The sequence below is a fragment of the Asparagus officinalis genome, chromosome 5 (assembly GCF_001876935.1).
Source record: "Asparagus officinalis chromosome 5, Aspof.V1, whole genome shotgun sequence".
NCBI lineage: Eukaryota > Viridiplantae > Streptophyta > Magnoliopsida > Asparagales > Asparagaceae > Asparagus > Asparagus officinalis.
Genome location: NC_033798.1, coordinates 75,299,793 through 75,321,474, shown reverse-complemented (window position 1 = coordinate 75,321,474; position 21,682 = coordinate 75,299,793). Strand labels below are relative to the sequence as shown.

Here is a 21,682-nt window from a genome sequence, read left to right as displayed (position 1 = left end):
TGGCGGCACATAAGATGGTGAAGGAGGGAAAGCCCAATAAGGTGGATTGGGCAGGGCTGATGTGGGCTTTGGTGGAGAAGGAGATTTTGGGGGCGCCGGAGAGTGGTAGTTGTTATTATGCTTCGCATTTGCAGTGTTTGATGAAATTCCAGAAGCCGAGGTTGTTTGAGGAGATGGAGGTTGAAGGGGAGGCGGAGGTGGAGCAGTCGGAGGCGGCTACTATGGAGGAGGCTGAGGAGGGCGGGGATGTGGGAAGCGAGAAATGTGGGCCCGGGTTGAGCTTGGGCATTGCTGAAGATGGTGAAGAGAGTAAGAAAGTCGAAAAAGAGGAGGAGCATCCGATTTTGGATGGAAAAGATACAGGTGAAGAGCATTGTGAAGAATTGAGTACAGAAGAGCATTGCTTGAGAGAAGACGGCTTGAACTGTACTTTGGGGGCTTCAAGTAAAGAAGAGCAAAATGAGGGAGAAAGAAGGGAAGTTGACAGCTTGTGTAAGGAAGAAGAAGATGAGGGTAAAAAGGTGGACACTTTGTTTGATGATGTGCTTGCCACAGCGAAATTCCCGACTCTAGAGAGGATAACTTCGTCAGATTTTATGCAAGTAATGGATACCAATAATAGCCTCTCGTTTGGTCTTGATCAGTCAAATGGAGAGTTTTTGGGTCTGGGGAGTGATATGCACGGCAAGAGCATGGAGCTCGACATGGGAAATAGTAGTGGTTCTTTCTTATTTGGCAATGAAAGTAAAAGACCTGTTGATGAAATTGATGATCAAGATAATGGGTACCCCCAGAGCCTTCAGCAGAAAAGACCTCGAAATGATCAGCCTTGGGAGCAAACTCCAACCATCGCAGGCTTTGATGGATGCATTGAACAACTTCACCTCACAATGGGGAGAGCTAGGATGGATCTAGTTGAAAAAGAGCAGGCTTGCATTAATGTCCAAGCACAAGTCCAATGCTTGAGCGGAGTGGTACAACAGAAGGATGCGCGGATTCAGTCTTTAGAGAAGACAACTATGGAAGAGATGCAGAAGAGACAGATTGAGGCTAACCGATTTAATCATGACCTTAGAACTTTAAGCAGTGTACTGTTTGGTTGCAAGAGAGCTTTGAAGGACACTCAAATTGCATTTGCTGAGTACAGAAAGAAATTTCCATTGGATAGTGAGCAGCCTAGAGAGTGTAACAAGGAAGACACTGATGATTTATGTGATAAGGGATTGAAAAAACCTTGTTCAGAGAAAGAGAAGGAAATGCGTCAATGTGTTTGGAAGATGATTAATGATGAAAATAGGAGTTGGTGCGACAAGTTTCACAAGTATTCTACCTCAGTCTCTGCGCTTGCTACTAGATTGGTGGGGGTTAATGAACAATTGAAACTTCTTAAGGGAAGGATGGCCGAAGCCAAGGATCACCGTATTTGAGTAAGCCTTCAAAAGTACTTTGTAACTTGACTTATGCTGTCATGCACGTATAATCATGTTGTGTATCACCAATGACATGTTATTATTTAACTCTACTGAAATGTTAGGTTTAGTTTTCCACAGCCCGAGTTCAATCATCCCCGAGCACGGTACACTAGCAAATTGGGTCCCATTCCCACAGGATCCAATTTGACAACTTTGGCGACCCGATTTAGAATTCACATTAGTTAATATTTGAAAGAAAACAAACATTTTCGGTAATATAACAACAAAAAGTGTACCTTAATTGCAACTTGAGAACTCTTTTTATCATTGTTGATCCTTGAATTTGACTCTTGAGGAATATTGTACATTAGACACTCAGGTTTCTACATTTAAAGACTGAACATAAAGCGTACGATGTTCTCTAGCATACCATATAAGCCTATACCCTGATTTCGAATTTGACTCTTGAGGAATATTGTACATTAGACACTCAGGTTTCTACATTTAAAGACTGAACATAAAGCGTATGATGTTCTCTAGCATACCATATAAGCCTATACCCTGATTCCACATAAGTGTCGTACCATGCTCCCGTTCTCATCCTGGAAACCGGAACGAACCGGGTTTCATTCAACTATGGCACCAGGCTACCAGCTGGCTAAACATGTTCAAGTATAGGTTTGATAAACCATGAATTAAGTTGGAGCTTATAATAAGAATGCCAGCTACTTATATGAAATGTGTGTGACATCCCAACCCCAATAGTCTCACATCGATTGTATGTGTGAATATATATAGGTTTATATAGTCAGTCAAGGGAGCCAACTAGCGAAGTAGCAACAATGGCTAGTCATTTTTGGCATCAATTGTTTGTGGGAATATTGATGGGTTTATAACTTAAGTCATGAGAGTCAAGTGCAACATTAGCTCGTCACTTTTGGCTGTGAATCAAGCCAAACAATGTGTTGCACACAATGACTCATGGCTTACATCGCGTCTACAGGCTTGCAAGTTGAGGGCATGATGAAGAGTATCAGAACGGCTAGAAGTGTATAACTAAGTGTTATGTAGGGTTCAGTGCTACATCGCATGAGCAAACCGTAGGAGCCACCTCTAGATTTCACATCATCTATTGGTGATATTGGGATAAATCATTGATTCATTGTCATACTGTTACGAGGACTGCGTATTTAAGGTGAAGTGATTGTGCTGCTGCAACCCCGATAGCCTCACGTGTCATGTGTAGGAATAATAGATGGGTTTATATAATTAGTAAAGGGAGGCAACTAGCAATAGTGGATAGTCATTTTCAGTAGTTTGAGTCAAACAACATGTTGCACTTAGTGGCTACTAGCAATAATAGATTGGTTTATATAATTAGTCAAGGGAGGCAACTAGCAATAGTGACTAGTCAGTAGTTTGAGTCATGTTGCACTTAGTGGATCTTAGGGCTTACACCGCGCCAACAGGCAACAGGCTCATGGAACAGGAGCATGACACAAAGACTGTGTGTATCAATATGAATATTAAGCTTGAACTATATTAATTTGTTAATGTAATTATTGGGTTTGTGGCATCATTTGACAAAAGCAATAGTAGTGATGCTTTTTGTCTAAGGGTGCTAACAGTTTAGATACGGTACGGATATGATACCTACCATATATGTATATGCTTACCAATCACTAATATAGATACAAATATAAGAATGTCTCAATAAGAAAAATTCATATTCATATATGTTAGAATTGGATACATATACGAGTATGAATGAAGGTATATATTCGGATACACGTGCGGATAGAAAACCAAATAACATTGAGAAAAAATGTCGTTGATATGATACAAGAGAGTTCATGAATGTTTTCGTTATATTTGAAAAGATACAGATTTCTTCTTTTTTTTTCCCTTTTTTTCTAATTTGGTACCTTTACTTCTGTCCCAATTCTTGTGGTCAACTGTGATTATCTTATTGATAATATTTTGCTCTATTAAGGGCCTCTCCTGATATCTTTAAGGTTTGTGCCACATATTGTAGGTTATCACTCCTCATTCATCACCTACCCACATTTTGTTATACATTATCTTATAGATTATCACTTACCCCACATTTTGTTGCACATGTTCGTGCTAAAACGATCTTTTCCTTAATACCATTCATTGATGCTACCTGAAGGCGTACATTCCCATTCTACTTTTTCTTTATCCTCTCTTCGTATTCATCCCACTCAATATCATTTTTTTTTAGTATCCTCTTTTCCATGTGCTTATTGGTTGCCGCCACTATATCTCTACTCTCTGGACCAAGGGCCATGTTCTACAAAAATGTTCAAAATATTTTATTAAAAAAAACATATGGCAGCTATCTTTGGATGTTTCACTTTATAAGTACTATTCCCCTTCTAGTACTAGCTCTCAGTTTGGGTTATATCATGAAAACTGCTATCAATAGCATGCCGCATTTCTTCTAATAGCATCGTCAGAAAATGTTCCTCACCCACTTTCTGTCTTGAAATATATATAGCTTCATGAATTAGAATAACATCGCCAGAAAATGAAATGCCGATGATACAATATCTTAAATAATGCAGTAGCAGCAATAAGTGCATACAGCTTACTAATGTGTCTTATGTGACCTATGTTAATAGGGGCGTCTGTATCTCCAATTATTTCTCATATCCTTCACTATATCTTAACATGCCATAAATTACCTTAATTAAAACTATTTTTCCATGTAAGATATTCCACATAGTTCTCTTAAGGATTGAAAGAAGAAACCTAAAACTATTTTTCATGCATATCAGCTTATATGTCCGCATGTATATTTGTATCCGTATCTGATTTCAGCGGGTATGGATGTGAATTTTCCTTACTGACATATGTCTGTATTCGTATCCTTAATGGGTAAACGGATATGGACATGATAAGTATCATATCTAGACCAAATGCACTCCCACACAGGACTTGATGAGGGATAAACTGGTGGGAGAAAAAAAAAATCTCCCACCTTGGGCCAACTCTGTGGTATTGCTATTGCTATTTGTCGGGAAATTTGAGCAGTCACCGACCGTGAACGGTCAATATCTTGCTTTTAGCTACCTTACGAGCTTTAGCTATCTGTTGCCGGTGTTGGTCTTCAGGGCTTTTGCTGTGATGTATGTGCATTTTTGTGAGATTCAACCAATCACCTCTTGTACTATCTATTATTTACTTTTTGTCAATGTTTTAAAAAACCTCGGCCTAGACTTAGGTGGTACCTAGGTTACTTGCTTAGTGCCTAGCACCTAAGTGGTTTCTACGCTAGCACGTGGATTTTGTGAGCACTTAGGGAGGCATGGGCTGCTTTTGTGGACTACGTTCTTGAAGCTTTAATCATGATTTTCCTCCGTTTGCAGCCTCCATGTCCTCCAACCTCCTTCGAACTCTTTTACCTTCCAACTATGATCAACCCTACCTTCTCCGACTTTCAGTAAAATCTCCTCCCTCCACCACTTAAAAGAAGAAAGAAATCTATCTAGGCATCAATCTAACATATGCATCTACTATCAATTATTACAACTAAAAATAAATAGGAAAACCGCCTAGGTCCCACCTAGGTGCCTAGACTCCAGGCATCGGGTCGAGCGCCTATGCCGCATAGCTCTTTCTGTAACCTTGCTTTTTGTATTGTAAAAAAATTAACCAATGATCGAATTGCAGTGCCACACGATTTTTTTTTTTTAAATTGAATTAGATTTCGCAGATCTGTGAGTCTGACTTTCCTGTAATGCCCGATACCAGCTGTGGCGATCCATTCCAACCATCAAACATCACTGCTAGTTACACTAAAATGACCACCCCATTTTAGAGTTGCAACACAGCAGCTATAATCTAGTTTTCACACGCAAGAGAAACATCAGAAACATAGACATTGCTAAATAACTACAAGCAGCACCTCTCTTATTTGTTTGTCCTAGCAGCCAACACCACAGGAAATGCGACAGCTCCCAAAATTCCAGCTACAATCCCAACCAGCACATTGGACTGACATAATCAAGGGAATAATTATTTCCAATTACAGATGCCTTTTTATTCAATCAAAATAGCTTTATCAATCCAGAGGCAAACATATTTCTCTATAAAATCACTTATTTAACTCGAAAAAGAAAAACAAACGGACTTCAGTTGGTAGTATGAATACATGATTCTCATTTAATTAAGCTTAAATAGACAAGCAGATGGATCTGTATCCTAGTTTTACTAATAAATTTAGTTTTACAAAAAAAATTCATTCATGGAAGAAAATTGAATACGCACCAAATTGCTTGTGCACTTAATACCATGCCTGCAGGAAGGCACCTTGACACTTTTCATTCTTCCTCCAATACTTTGATCCTTGCTACTTTGCTAGGATATATTACTGCCTACAAGGAGAGTTTGGTACATAAACCGTTTTGATGTTCAAGCCATCTAAGAGTTCCCTCCAAAATGAACTAATTGCCTCTGATTTTTCAAACTGCAAAGTTTCAGCTGTAATTTCGTCCCATTAAGTTCTCACTGTAGAGTGCAATAATCTGATGGATGTTTGAAGGGATTTGCACAAGACAGCCATCAAGCAGAGTATGGACATTGCTGTAGAATAAGGAACATGTACAACTTTTAAAAAGTACCACACTAAAAATTGTATGCATATGAGAAGCATGTTTCCCAAAATTTGTTTACTAAGTTTTCAGGTTTCTTTACCATTCTTTCTAAAATGCCAAATTGCAAAGGTTTGAATCAATCTAGACCATGCAAACACACATTATACAGTTCAACTGCTTTCTAGTTTTTCTGAGTCTATAACCTTGACTAAGAGCCTCATTCTTTCTTTCTTTTTTTATTCCCTTTATTTGTGAATTTTCCCCCTTTTCTTGTTCATGCTATGTTGCACGTCTGCAATTTTTACAATCACCAATCTTTTTTTTCCTGGATATTATTGTTTCTAAGGATATCTATGTTTTGAATTTTTTTTTATTCTATGCTGTACATCTGCAATTTACACAGGTTCCAAATCTTGATTTTCTTTAGATATTCTTGTTTCTAAAGATATCTCTGTTTTATAATCCATTTACACTAATGGTGTTGTCATCTTTATTAAAGTAAACATGTGCCGTTGTTCTTCATTATGAACATTGCAGCACAACCATCAAGCTGAGATCAATTTGGAAGTATCATCCACATCTAGTATGATGTATACATGGTATGTAATGTGTTATATTTCTAGCTATCAATAACCACTGTTTCTTTTATGAATGAATTAAGACCCTAGCATTGAAATATGGTTTTAGACCTGCACTGTCATATACTTGTGAAGGGAACTAGCAAATTTGTAATCATTAATGTAAAATATTCTACTTTTTTTAAATAACTAGCCTGTATGTTTCTTTATCCCATTCACCTATCAAGAAAAAACAAACTAAACAGAGGTGCCATGCAGATACTAAAAACCAATTGGGCGGACCACATCAGGTAACACCGAAGGATACATGAGGAAAAAAGTGACAAAGGTACCTTTCACTTAAATATCTTTCTGGCCAACATTAAATTTCGCAATGAAGAAACCAATGGTGTCAACTGAAGACGAGGGATCAAATCTCTGAACAAGTTCTGCTTCACTTTCAGTTAACCATTCCCTGCAAAACCAAACATAAATTATTTTTAAAATATCCAAAGCTTAAATGGATGGGTATGGGGAAGATATACATGAAGAAACCGAAAGGGATTCCTCCAGGCCTCAAGGATTTAGATAACTCATTTGGGAAACTGAGGAAAAAATAAAATAACAGCAAAACCAGTATCCTACTTTTTCCTTTCTTTGGTCATGCAGGAAAAATAAAGATAATAAATATATTAAACTAACAGAAATGAGGTGTGATCTCTGGACTCGTCAAAGCTTGTTTTTGGGGATACCATGTCAGTCCAATTATTCACAAGCTAAAGCAAATGGGTAACAGGCTGACAATGTATGTCAAGTAACTAACCTCAACATCACTGATAACAGTTAACAATGGGCTGCACAAATAGCTTCATAGGGGGAGGAAACTTCATTATTCTAGAGATACTTCATTCTTTTTTTTTTTTTAATCTCTCATTTGCAGGCACTATAATTTATATATTTCTATATGTGATGCAGGGATCACGATCTCCAGTTTATAACCAAGTTACTAGGGGAACAACCAGAGTCATCACTCAATCATGTCTATGAATGTGCCTTAAAAAATTTGCCCTACATTAAGCTATAATCCCCTTGCACTTTCATATTAGAATACGAATCCCTCAAGCCAATTATCTACAAGCTTAAGCCAATGGGTAACAGGTCGACAATGTATGTCAAGTAACAAACATTAACATCACTTTAACAGTTACCAGTGGGCCGCACAAATAGCTTCATAGGGAATAGAAAATTCATTAATCTAGAGATACTTCATTCAGTTTTTTTATTTAAAATCTCTCATTTGCAGGCACTATAATTGATATATGTCTATATGTGATGCAGGGATCATGATCTCCAGTTCATAACCAAGTCACCAGAAGAACAACCAGAGTCATCACTCAAGCATGTCTATGAATGTGCCTTAAAGAAGTTGTCCTACATTAAGCTATAACCCCCTTGCACTTTCATATTAGAGTACAAATCTCTCAACCTCTTCGCAAACACGAAGGACGAACGCAAGGGACATTTTGAAGTAGTAATAATTAATATGACTTGGAATTTTAGTCCTGCCTACTAACTTTATCTGGAATCATTTTGATTGAACAATGTAAGGACGCAGATACTGCTTGCAATGAGTTGATCTATCCTGGAGATGTCAACTGAAAGATGTATATAGCTACTTTCTTAGGAGATGTTCCGCTCAAATAAGGATACGTGTTTATTTTTAAGCATAATTTAAAGCTGGTAGAATACAGCGGGTAAATGGGATAAAGAAACCAGCAGGCAACTTTGGGTACAAGTGATCATGAAGCCCATCAAGATTCGAGCAATTTGAAGAAGTCAGAGCCTCTTCAAGTCATCTTTAACACTTAAACAACAGTTAAGAGCCTCTTTTGGGGGGTCAGAAAAATTTCCTACGACTTGTTTCTGATATGCACATGAACATAGGATTTGGAACCCAATGCTCAACTGCATGCGTGCATGCTCAATCATTAACAAAGAGACGCTTTGTAGCAAAAAGTACTAGTTTTGTGAACCTTTCATGTTTATTTTAAACTTAGGTATAATTTGCATGTGGAATAGAATCAAAACAACTTAAAGATGTTACAGAAGATCCAATATGTATGGGATCTGCATAATGAAAGATGATGGAAAAAAGGACAAATGTAGACTCTTCAGGACAGAGGGGTGCTATCATTTTCATTGCTAGTGATTGGAGACATATGATGTGGTAGAAGCCTAGTATACTGATATGCACAAGGTGGTAAAACCACAGTTGCCAACAATACATAAATACTGAGAACGACCTTTTGCAGTCCTTGCGGATGGTCAAGTATGAAGATTCTCCCAAGTCACTTATGAAGCAAAAGCAAAAATGGAGATAGATCAAAAAATACTTCATGTTGAAGTGTACAGGGTGGTTCATAAACTGCAAAAAGCATCACGGCCAACTAGATGGGCCAACTTTGTTAAAAGTAGTCTAACCTTTATATTTTAAGGGCTTACCCTAAATTCTATGCAGCACATTGTCATTGCTCCAGTTTAAACAGACAAAAGCAGGTTTTTGTGAATTGATGAACACTTTACCTCATCACATCAGAGCATCATGATCTTGCTGAAAATAGTCTTAACCTTTATATTTTAGAGGCTTACCCTAGATTCTATGCAGCACAGTCATTGCTCCAGTTTTAACAGACCAAAGCAGGTTTTGTTCATTGATAAACACTTTACGTCATCACATCAGCATCATAATCTTGCTATAAGTCAGCTTAGGCTGAGTTGTTTTTTTTTTTTTGTTTTTTTTTTTTTTTTTTTTTTTTTTTTTGCATCTACATCAGCATGTAAGTGGAATACAATATTTGCTTTAAAAAATGAATTTATTGTTGAAAATGCAATGCGAATATAGCGTGGCAAAAATTATCAATTAATAAATATATCAGCTAAATAATTAAAAAGCGCCAAAAAACTCAGTGAAAAAAAACGCTTCAGTTATATGATTAATGATTTGTAACATGAAATTTTACAGAAAAAGAAGTAATTTAGTGTCAAACGTTTTCTCCAATTTTACCTATGATAAGTGTATCTGTGTGGGCCACAGTTCAGAAATTATAAAATAGAAAAGAACTTACTCATATTTCCCATCATAGAGCTCACAGTGACCAATGAGACCAGGCCCTCCAATTTTTGGGTGCTGAAATATCGTGAGGAAGAAGAAGAGAACAAGAAAATTTGAGATGATGAGAAACTCAGAAATCCATTGAATGGGGGAAAATTTTTGAACTTAATGTTGTCACTGGTTATAACAGGTTCATCACCCATTTTAAAATTTTGAAGGTCAGAGTCATAACTTATAGATGCTGAATGCTTCTGAATTTATAAAACTATGGTTCAAGAAATCTTACCTGCGGTGCCAGTGAGAGAAATTTGTATTTATCCAAAGCATATCGAACAAAAGCCTCATTCTCCCCAGGGTTTATTGTGCAACTACAATTAGTCAAACACAAAATAGCTGATATCAGTGGTGAAGCTCCTTAACCGTTTCACAAATGCATGATATGAAAGTTCCTCTAACCATTATATCAAAACTCTTGAAGTTTGATAAGGCTTGAGACTTATAGTTCTATATTCTAACATGCCCCCAATTAGTTGAACGCCCTTTTTTATGGGCTGAAACATGGACTCACATAGAGGAAATAATTTTTTTTAATCCGCATTAAATTCGAGGCCAGCAAGATTCGAACCGGGGTTGGCTCTGATACCATGTGAAAATCCCTCTAACCATTATATCAAAACTCTAAAGTTTGATAAGGCTCGAGGCTTATAGTTTTATATTGTTACACATGACATTGAGTTTAACAAAGAGTAAAGTGTTAACTCCTGGAAGAGTTGGACCATTTTAAGAATGAAAAAGAGTATTTAATTGAATACATGCTTTCAATTTACATCTTACAGTTTAAGGAAATAATAACTTATAAAGCAAGAGCGAAATTAGTCAATAATTCTCATGAGATAAAAATATCATTCAATATAATTTTCTATAGATACTATATAAAGTTATCTTAAGAAGTATTAGAGTTCCGTGATATTAAAGATCAGTTCGGTTTACAAAGGTTTAATACTTACTTCTTCCTAAATTTTATGGAGCTATAGTTATATAAAAGCAGATCGGGCATTTTCTAGTTGCATCCGGATGTATATTTTGCCATTTAGTCAGTAGTCTTGGCAATGAAGCTGATAACTATTTTCAATGCAATTAGAGAAGGAGACCAGTGCACACACTTCTACTCTTGCACGATCACATCAGGAGCTGAAAAATGTCCACTAGAGCAAATTCACTTAATTCAATCACAGCTTCTATAAATATGCTAGTCATATGCTTGCTATATGCCACAAAGAAGTTAGGCGCTTCTGAAAATTAGTATCCTAGCTTTTAATCTTATGCCATGGTTGATGCCATGGCTGATGCCTCGATGGTTCTGTAGAGAAATTATGTATGACATAAGATATTGAAGAGGATAGATAGATATGCTGGGAAAAGATCTAAAAGGACGTAGCATCTTGTAAATTCTCACAGCAGCACCGTCATCTTCCATATGCAGGAATTAGCTTGCCTTCTAAACCCTCTTAACTAGAATGAGAATGCAACAGTTTTTAATCCTCTTAGAAGCCAGCTTGTATCTTCTGTTCACTGCTTCTTCTTGTCATTACCCATACTCTTCTCAATTAAATTTTTCTCAATCCTTAGTTGACTTTTGTCTGAAACTTTATATGCACACCAACTCCACCAAATTTTCTGAATTTTACTTCTCTAAATTTAATCCCATTAACTAGTGAATTTTCAGAATCACTGTCAATCAACATTCAACAAAATATTAAAGCAAATCAGAAATGGGCACTTACGTTGAGTACACAATAACGCCGCCGGTGCGAACTAGTTGAATGGCCTGATCAAACATCTTTTTCTGATACCTCGCATGATGGTGCAAAGACTCTAATGTTTCCTAATATTGGGCAACATGTAAATATCAAGTCTGCAAGGCAAGTAAATAAACAAAAATTGTAGGCCAACAAGAACAATAACATACAAATTTAAAAATAACGTAAAAGAAGTTGCACTTAGTCTACTAACAACGTTTCCTCTCTATTTTTATTCCTAGATTTGTTTGTTTAAAAACATTTTAAATGTTTGAGTAAGATTAAATGAATAGGGGATAGAGAAAATGTAGAGCATACTAAATGAAAATAGAAAATTTAGAAACTATGATACAATACACAATTTAAAAGGCACCGAAGATGACATATATGCATAATTCTGTATAGCCTATGGACAACGATCCCCAAAGATGATATATATGCATCTTTAATAATCATCCTCCCTCTCCCAGAAAAATATAGAAGTGACAACAAAATACATGCATAAATTAGCCGATTAGTTGCTTGAAATAAGGATCAGAAAGAAATTGGGAATGTCAGTTACAAAGGGAGGGAGGAAAAAAGCATTATACTAGGCTTCAGCTGCTCCTATCAAGATTTCTGTTGATTGAGCATAGAGTTTGGTGCTTCAACCTGAGTAAAGACCACTAAGGTCCTTACATTTAAGCTTTTGCAAGCACTGCTGACAGCTTCAAGACTGCAGTGTAATAAACATGCAATTACCCAGGTTCAGGAACACTAGTGGACAAAGAAGCATTCTTAATGTGCAATATCTTATTTTGCAGTTTCCAAACCCCTCAATTCATATTTCTAGCACTCGAAGATATAAGTAATGAACAGTGCAACTCTGTCTTAAATTTGTAACTATTTTCACTCCCTTGAAAGTTATCAAGTGAACTTTACATAGCGCTTTCATTTAGTATGTCTGATGTTTTCTTAACAAGCAAAGAAGGAAGATAACCATCTAAGCATCCACCTTGTTTGGTTCACATGGACATACCATTGGAAACATGGATATGCTAACAAAGTTATCAGCCAATTTGAATGTGATGTGGTCCATCCTTTGAGGCTTTCATCGTTAAGGTTTTAGCCTCAACAATTTTCAGAATTGAGTCTTTATAAAAACTTCAGCTCTCACATGTATTCATGTTCTCCTGAGCCCTTTATTGTGCTTAGTGACTCCAAGTCACTGTTAATGCAAACCACCACACGTTTATTACCTTTGAAAAGCCTAAAATTTGCATGATGATTAAAGAAGTTGATATTTCAAAGCATGCTAAGCTTCCCTATTTTAATTAACCTGGATCTTAAAATCCTATTTATTAATCCAGATCTATTATAAATCACCTGACTTTATGGATGCCATTATGGTTACAATGTTTTAACGGTTGTACGAGGCTCTAGAAGCTCGTGAGTCTTGACTTTGCTATAAAAAAGACTACTGTACTGTTTAACTAGATTTTTTTCTCCTATTCCAAACAATCATTTATACATAGACTTGCTGAAAGTAACCAATGAAGTTATGAACATTTCATTAGCCTGAAAATGTCTCTCTTGTTGCCACAATCATTCACACATTATTTTGGCTGCAAGTGGCGAATGAATTGATTGTTGGCGCCTGTGGTTAAAACTGGAATAATACAGATATATAACAGCAAAAATCTGAACAGAAAACTGAAGGGCAGTAATTTAAATTTTTCAACTCAGCTGCTGTGCGTTTGTAAAACGCTGTGCTTAAAGCATTATTTGGCCTGCTCCGGTGCAAGGATCCCAAGGCCAAATTGCTTCTAGGAACAGCAGTCCAGTACTCTGGTGTGCACCAACCCAGTACTGTCAAGATCTCCTCGATCTATAAGGCAAAGATCTCCTCGATCTATCAGGCAAAGATCTTCTCGATCTATCAGGCAAAGATCTCCTCGATCTCCTCAGGCAAAGATCTCCTCGATCTATAAGACCTTCTCGGTCTAGGCATTGTTCCTATTAGCACTAGCTATTCTACAATATATATCTGTATATATTGATTGTTGTTTTTGGAATGAATTTTCCTTAAGGATTTGAGGTCTATTTATAGCGTTTGGAAAAACACTATGCACTAATAAAATATTATTAGTTACTATTCATGTGGGACCCATGTCCTATAAATTTCTTCGGTGGGGCCCACCACTTTATTTAATTTCAAACTTGCGGGACCCACCAAATTTGTTTTTCTTCAAAAATGTCAAAGAAGGAGACTTCTTTGTCAAAGAAGTTAGGCATTTAAAAAAAAAGGTAGCTTTGTTAAACACGAGGGCGGCTGAGTTCCCACAACAAAACAAAAAAAAATTATCCAACAATCCCCCACAAATTTTTTTTTATATAACTAGTGTCGTGTAACAGTACCGACGTTTCAATCTTGTGCATAAGGAAGATGTCGTAATGACTTGAATCTCCATTAGACCAACTGAATAAAAGATAGGTGCATGGTGTCGCAGAGACTTGAACCAGCACATGTCTAAAATCCAGCGATCGCACAAGATCAAACTTATCTGTGGTAGTTTTCACTTTGAACCACACTTGCCTTTGTCTTTGCCTTTGCCTTGCCTTGCCTTTGCACATTTATGGCCCTATGCATGTCCTGGTTTCTGCTAGGGCTCTAGGTATCTTTCCACAAGACACCATAGGAGACGGTCAAATCTCCACCCATGCATAGGTGAGTTCTTTAGGCATGTTTCCTATCAAACATCCCGCATTCGAAATGCTTTGAACTCATTAAGGCTTAAGAGCCATCCTCTCTCATGATAGGATTCTAGGTGAGTCCTTTAGGTGTGTTTCCTATCTAACACCCCACATCCGAAATGCTTTGGACTCATTAAGGCTTAACAGCCATCCCCTTTACATGATAGGATTTTAGGTGAAAATATCAAAGTTTTACTCGGGTAGTTCAGCCAGGTAAGGATAGTATTAGAGGTTGATCAAAGATCAATTAAGTACCTCGTTCCTTGCGGAGCGCGTTACGCAACCCCTAAACCTTACCTTAGACACCGACTAATCCAAGAAAACTTGAACTCTTTCACTTGTAAATCTTACTTGACTTTTGAACCATTTATCTTGTCATTAGTAGCATAAGCTTTGAACTAAAGACTTGACATAAATAGTAAGTATTTGTAAAACTTACAAAACTTTAAGACCCATTCCAGCAGACGTCCTTTCGACTATGTCCTTTTTCAGACTCTTAGTCAAAGGATCAGCCACATTCTCTGAAGATCGGACGTCAATCACAGAGATGACTCCTTGACAAATGAGCTCTCTCAAATAGCCATGCTTCAGACGAATGGTCCGCTTCTTTCCATTGAACAACGAGTTTGCTGCCACAGCACTCGCCGCCTGATTATCACAATAGATAGTAATTGCGCCTTGCAATCCTGTCAATGGAAGGTCTCGGAGAATACAACTGAGCCACTCAGCTTAATCTCCTGCAACACAAAGTGCGAAGAACTCAGATTCCATCGATGACTGTGCAATCATTGTCTGCTTCTTAGACTTCCACGAGACGGCAGCTTCACCCATGGTGAAGACAAATCCTCCAGTAGATCTGCACTCATCTGGTTCTGAGTACCAGCTCGCATCTGAATAGCCTTCGATTACACCCGAATATCCAGTGTAGAATAAGCCCAGACCTGTAGTTCCTTTCAAGTATCTCATCAATCTCTGGATGACATCCCAATGAAGCTTTCCAGGATTACTTGTGAACCTACTAAGCATTCCTACAGCGAATGCTATATCTGGCCTCGTGTTTAACAAAGCTACCTTTTTTTTAAATGCCTAACTTCTTTGACAAAGAAGTCTCCTTCTTTGACATTTTTGAAGAAAAACAAATTTGGTGGGTCCCGCAAGTTTAAAATTAAATAAAGTGGTGGGCCCCACCGAAGAAATTTATAGGACATGGGTCCCACATGAATAGTAACTAATAATATTTTATTATTGCATAGTATTTTTCCAAATGCTATAAATAGACCTCAAATCCTTAAGGAAAATTCATTCCAAAAACAACAATCAATATATACAGATATATATTATAGAATAGCTAGTGCTAATAGGAACAGTGCCTAGACCGAGAAGGTCTTATAGATCGAGGAGATCTTTGCCTGAGGAGATCGAGGAGATCTTTGCCTGATAGATCGAGAAGATCTTTGCCTGATAGATCGAGGAGATCTTTGCCTTATAGATCGAGGAGATCTTGACAGTACTGGGTTGGTGCACACCAGAGTACTGGACTGCTGTTCCTGAAAGCAATTTGGCCTTGGGATCCTTGCACCGGAGCAGGCCAAATAATGCTTTAAGCACAGCGTTTTACAAACGCACAGCAGCTGAGTTGAAAAATTTAAATTACTGCCCTTCAGTTTTCTGTTCAGATTTTTGCTGTTATATATCTTGTTGTAATCATACGGCACTAACAGTTCTGGCAGGTCGTAGTAGCCATACTTCCTTAGCATACTTTCGACATAATGAGATTGAGACAATCTAATACCCTCTTCAGAGTATATGATTTTGATTCCGAGGATCACGTTCGCAGTTCCAAGGTCCTTCATGCTGAACTGTGCCGAGAGAAATTTCTTGGTAGATGTTACTATCTCCAAATCACTCCCGATGATGAGCATATCATCCACATAGAGGCAGATGACCACCACCTTTCCTTCAGCGACTTTGATGTATAGGCACTTGTCAGATTCACTGACTTGATACCCATTGTTGCGAACAACCCCATCAAATTTCTCATGCCAGAGTTTTGGTGCCTGTTTAAGTCCATATAAAGACTTAACAAGTTTACAAACCTTACCAGCTGGAGCATCAAGTCCTTCTGGTTTCTCCATGTAGATCTCTTCTGTGAGATCACCATTGAGAAAGGCAGTCTTCACATCCATCTGATGTATGACGAACCTTTTAATCGCTGCCCATGCGATAAGCACTCTGATGGTAGTGATCCTGCAAACTGGTGCATAAATATCAAAGAAGTCTATACCTTCTTTCTGAGAGAATCCTTTAGCCACCAGTCTTGCTTTGTACTTTTCAATAGTACCATCAGGACGAATCTTCTTCTTGAAGATCCACTTGCAACTGATAGGCCTAGCACCTTCAGGTACATCCACCAGCTCCTACGTGTGATTTTGGATCAATGAATCCATCTCATCATCTATAGCTTCTTTCCACAGAAGAACGTCTGTTGACTGCATCCTCTTGTGCATCTGATGTACTAGCATTCTCTGCTACATCTTTGAGCAATAAGCCTTTATGTTTGATAAACTTATCCTCAAAGAATTCTGCATCCCGAGCTTCAATGATGGAGTTGGTTCCAAGGTCCAGGAACCTGCACGCATTGCTATCTCCTGCAAAGCCAAGAAATACGCATTTATTTGCCTTTGGTCCGAGCTTAGGCCTTCTGATATCTGGTATTCGAACGTATGCGAGACACCCCCACACTTTGAGATTATCCAAAGAATCTAGATATCCCAACCATAACTGATGAGGAGTATTATCAGTTTTGGAGTAGGGTACTCTGTTCAAAATCCAGTTTGCCATTAGTAAAGCCTCTCCCCAATAGCAGGTAGGTAGACCAGATGTGATCAGCATCGAATTCACCATCTCGGTCAATGTGCGATTCTTCCTTTCTGCAATCCCATTAGATTGCGGAGAATACGGAGCAGTAGTTTCAGCAATGATTCCATGCTCCTTGAAGTATGCTTTCGATTCCTTGGATCGGTATTCTCCTCCTCTGTCGCTCCTGAGTCTTTTCACCTGCAGTCCAAGCTGTTTCTCCACTCGAGTCCGAAACTCGACAAATTTGCTGAAGGCTTCATCTTTAGATTTCAGCAGGTAAACGTGGCAGAAGCGAGAATGGTCGTCGATGAAGGTGATGAAGTACTTCTTGCCGCCACGAGTGACGAAGCTTTTGAAGTCACAAGTATTCGAATGAATCAGATCCAATAGGTTGGTGCTCCTCGTAACACTTGAAAATGGCTTCCTTGTCAGCTTTGCTTGCGCGCAAACTTCACACTTCTCAGGTTTGTTACCCCCACATTTTGAAAGTAATCCTAACTTCTCCATGCTAGACAGTTTTCTATAATTTACATGTCTCAGCCTATTGTGCTATAACACAGAGGAGTAAGCAGAAGATGATACTTCATTTACAACGAGATTAGGTGCACTCGTACTGATTTTATACATGCCATCAGTACGATATGCATTGCCAAAATACATTTTCTTAAAGGATAATACAGTCTTTCCTCCTTGGAAATCCAGCCTCATGCCTGCATCACACAGCATGCTTCCAGAGACTAAGTTTTTGACAATTGAGGGAACGTGTTTCACATCCTTCAATGTGAGAGTCTTTCCCGAAGAAAGAGTCAGCACCACAGTCCCCGTTCCAAGAACAGGAACCACAGAACGATCAGCCATTGATACGTTCTCTTTGGTAGCAACATAAGAAGAGAACATATCTCTATTGGAGCATACATGACAAGTAGCACCCGTATCTAACCACCAACTAGAGATGTTGCTTGGAGTTGTTACCTGGAAGAGCATAGCCACACAATCATCAACTTGATTGACATTGTGTGTTGTTTCCTTCTTTGGTGCTTTGCAGTCTTTGGCAAAATGTCCTTGCTTCCCACAGTTGAAGCATTTGCCGCTCTTCTTGAACTCCTTCTTTTGAACGTTCAGGTTCTTCGGATTTTGGTTCTTCCTTCTATTAAAAGACTTTTTCTTCTTGAAAGATGAATAATTACCCTTTTCAGAGTTAGTCGCCACCATGTTAGCAGACGTCTTCTGCTTAGCAAGTAGCTCAGTCTTCGTGTGAGTCCGAGTCTCGTCCTCGATCCGGATGAACCTCTTCAAGTCAGACAGAGTCACCTGTCTTTTCCTTCTTCGAATGTCAGTGGAGAATGACATCCAAGATGGAGGAAGCTTGTTGACAATTGCACCAGAGATGAAGGTTTGACAAATACTGATCTTTTCATCCTTCAGCTTCATAACAAGTTTTTCAAGCTCTTTAACTTGAGGCAAAACCTCAGTATCATCTTCGAACTTTAAGTCCAGAAACTTGTCAATGAGGTGAGATTTGGACAACTTCTCCTCATCCTTATACTGGTCCTCTAGAGCATTCCAGATTTCCTTTGCAGATGGCTTGTTGGTGTAAGCATCTGCTAGATGATCGGCCAGGCAGTTAAGGAGATAACTCCTGCAGAAATGATCATCTTTAGCCCAAGAGGCTTCAGCTTCAGAGTCTTCTTCAGAGTCGGGTTTTTCCTCAGAAACCACATAGTAGATTTTCAGGAGTTGCATCCCGAAGATTACTTTCCGACGCCATGCGTTGAAGTTGGAACCGTCAAAGTTCTCTAACTTAAGACAGTCCACTCCAAGAATCCTCGTAGGATCCATGGTAGATCAAAATAATGCTTTAAGATTGTTGGCGCCTGTGGTTAAAACTGGAATAATACAGATATATAGCAGCTAATAACTGAAAGAAAGCTGAAGTACAGTAACAGGCAAAGATCTCCTCGATCTATAAGACCTTCTCGGTCTAGGCACTGTTCCTATTAGCACTAGCTATTCTACAATATATATCTGTATATATTGATTGTTGTTTTTGGAATGAATTTTCCTTAAGGATTTGAGGTCTATTTATAGCGTTATAGCGTTTGGAAAAACACTATGCACTAATAAAATATTATTAGTTACTATTCATGTGGGACCCATGTCCTATAAATTTCTTCGGTGGGGCCCACCACTTTATTTAATTTTAAACTTGCGGGACCCACCAAATTTGTTTTTCTTCAAAAATGTCAAAGAAGGAGACTTCTTTGTCAAAGAAGTTAGGCATTTAAAAAAAAAGGTAGCTTTGTTAAACACGAGGGCGGCTGAGTTCCCACAACAAAACAAAAAAAAAATTTATCCAACATTGATGAGCATTTCATTAACCTGAGGGGAACAGTACTGTTAAGAGACAAAAAAAATTCTGCAGTCACCAACTCCTAGCTTCATCTTCGTCCAGAACACTCATAAAGCATAAGCATCTATGCAAGCCTAATTTGTGTAGTTTATCGCGCAATTGTCATGTTTTGTCCTGTGAATATTTTTCTGCAAAATGAGTATGCCCGCTTCTCTTCCAGATGAGACCACCATCGTAAAAAAAAGGGAAGGAATTATCATTGGACAAGTCATGCTTTAATTTACATGTTTTACCTGTAAACTAGTCCAAAATAATAGAAATAAAATCTGGCACTGTTCTAGATCGATCTCTTTATTTCTCTCGAAACACAAAGTTTTGGTGTATCTTATTTTCATTTTGTTAGCTGCACCTAAATAATGGGTGGAGGCCCCAGGAAAGGTTTCTTCTTTGTTGTTTATGATAAGTTCATCAACAAGAATTTACATGTTCCTTCCATGAATTTGGAAATGCTAGGTATATGTTGTTCAGCAACAACCATATTTCAATATTCGAAATATGTTTACCATTTCGCAAAAAAAAATTAGATGTAACCTGGATGCTGTAGTAGATTTTCTATATTGACTAGTTAAAATTGCCTACACAGCAAAAGAACGAACAAACTAGCATTCTCACTTTGAACCATCTAGAATATCTTTCACTTCACTGCATGCCTCAAAGTTTGCAGAATACCATAAAACAGTTGCTAAACTTCTAATCTATCATTTGTTTGGTACTGATACTAACACAGTATTATATCAGATCCAAATACCTGACTTAACTCTTAATGCTTATAGTTCTGAAGGTTGCACATCCAATTTAAGATTGCAGCAGGTACAGTAAGTTCCATGTTTTTAGTATAAAATCAGGCTTAAAGGTTATGCATAAAGGTAAAAGAATGTGAAACAAATGTAAGCAGCAGATAAAACTATAAAGAAAAAGGGTAGAAATAAACTTTACCTCCCCAGCAAATAACAAATGTAAGCAGCAGATAAAACTATAAAGAAAAAGGGTAGAAATAAACTTTACCTCCCCAGCAAATAATCGAGGTCTAAGACCAAGGGCAGAACAAAAGAAAAAGGGTAGAAATAAACTTTACCTCCCCAGCAAATAATCGAGGTCTAAGACCAAGGGCAGAACACGGAGCATCAAGAAGAACCCGGTCGAAACTATTAGGCATATATCCCTTTGAAATTTCAACTCTTGCACCCATACAATTTCTTCCCGGCCCATTTCTCATTCTGCGTGCATCTTTCCTAAGGTCGGCTTTGCTTAGATATCTTCCATTACTTGTTTTTCCACTGCTGGCTGAATTGAAGAATGACAAGAATGATAGTCATCAAGGATTTAGATCAATAAAGCATGAATGTTAAGAGTATGGCATGAGTAGTTTAACCCTTCTATAGCACTTATTAGTACTAAAGCTGCGGAAAAATATCCTAAAAGAAATAATTTGTTATTGATGATTTAATCACTACTATTATACATGAATAACACTAACACAAAACACTGTTGGTAGTTAAATTATCTGCCCATGCTCCAGAGATTGATTATACATGAATAACACTAACACAAAACACTGTTGGTAGTTAAATTATCTGCCCATGCTCCAGAGATTGAAAATTCTAAATAGCCACAAGACAAACAAACTGTTGGTAGTTAAATTATCTGCCCATGCTCCAGAGATTGAAAATTCTAAATAGCCACAAGACAAACAATAAACTGCTACTTCTATATTTTACACACATATGTCATTAACACAATCACTCTACAATCTGGAAAGCAAGTAATGTTGCACTGTGATGCTTTGACATCTGTCACCTCAGGCATTTTTAAGATAAAGTCAAAAGCTTGCCACAGCATTAATCTAAGCTAATTAGATTTTCCCAAGAGATTGTCATGGTTATGGCTATTCAGCACAGATCAGCATAATATATTATTATCAACTAAATCAAGGCAAAGTAGAATAGTTTACATTCAAACCTACGTTGATATGTTCCCATGGATGTGTCGTATTAGAGGATACACACATATTTATTTGTAAGGGCACATCAGCATGGGACTATTATTGCCTCTCACTTTGTCCTCTTCAACTATTCATAAAACTGTAATTTGCCGGAGCATATCAGATATGTACTTTCGGACAACTGAGCAGGCAGGCAGGTTCTGGAAGCAAGCTAATTTACTTTTATATCAGACTCATTG

General features: G+C 37.8%; 2 protein-coding genes across 9 annotated transcripts in view; one reads left to right on the top strand and one right to left on the bottom strand.

Annotated features, from left to right (window-relative positions):
- LOC109843939 lies at window positions 7-8,615 on the top strand. Of its 5 annotated transcripts, none has more exons than XM_020412930.1 (4): window positions 7-1,427; window positions 6,531-6,630; window positions 6,868-6,937; window positions 7,927-8,615. In XM_020412930.1, the coding sequence occupies exon 1, from the start codon at window positions 15-17 to the stop codon at window positions 1,425-1,427; it is 1,413 nt and encodes a 470-aa protein (XP_020268519.1). In that variant the 5' UTR covers window positions 7-14; the 3' UTR covers window positions 6,531-6,630; window positions 6,868-6,937; window positions 7,927-8,615. The 5 variants fall into 5 exon arrangements, with proteins under 5 accessions (XP_020268519.1, XP_020268518.1, XP_020268520.1 ...); XM_020412929.1 differs by having other exon boundaries at window positions 6,569-6,630; window positions 7,927-8,613; XM_020412931.1 differs by lacking the exon at window positions 6,531-6,630 and having other exon boundaries at window positions 7,927-8,612.
- The window catches only part of LOC109843938 (putative methyltransferase NSUN6), a 35,498-nt gene continuing 19,262 nt past the window's right edge, over window positions 5,447-21,682 (bottom strand). For 2 of the 4 annotated variants that reach the window (XM_020412926.1, XM_020412925.1), the window contains exons 9-14: window positions 20,577-20,785; window positions 11,485-11,585; window positions 9,987-10,068; window positions 9,714-9,775; window positions 6,942-7,063; window positions 5,447-6,020 (exon numbers count right to left, since the gene is read on the bottom strand). In XM_020412926.1, coding sequence (XP_020268515.1) covers window positions 6,949-7,063; window positions 9,714-9,775; window positions 9,987-10,068; window positions 11,485-11,585; window positions 20,577-20,785 — 569 coding nt within the window. In that variant the 3' untranslated portion in view covers window positions 5,447-6,020; window positions 6,942-6,948. Of the gene's footprint in view, window positions 6,021-6,941; window positions 7,064-9,713; window positions 9,776-9,986; window positions 10,069-11,484; window positions 11,616-20,576; window positions 20,786-21,682 lie in introns of those variants that run through there. The other 2 variants (XR_002247842.1, XM_020412927.1) reach the window with 2 other exon arrangements.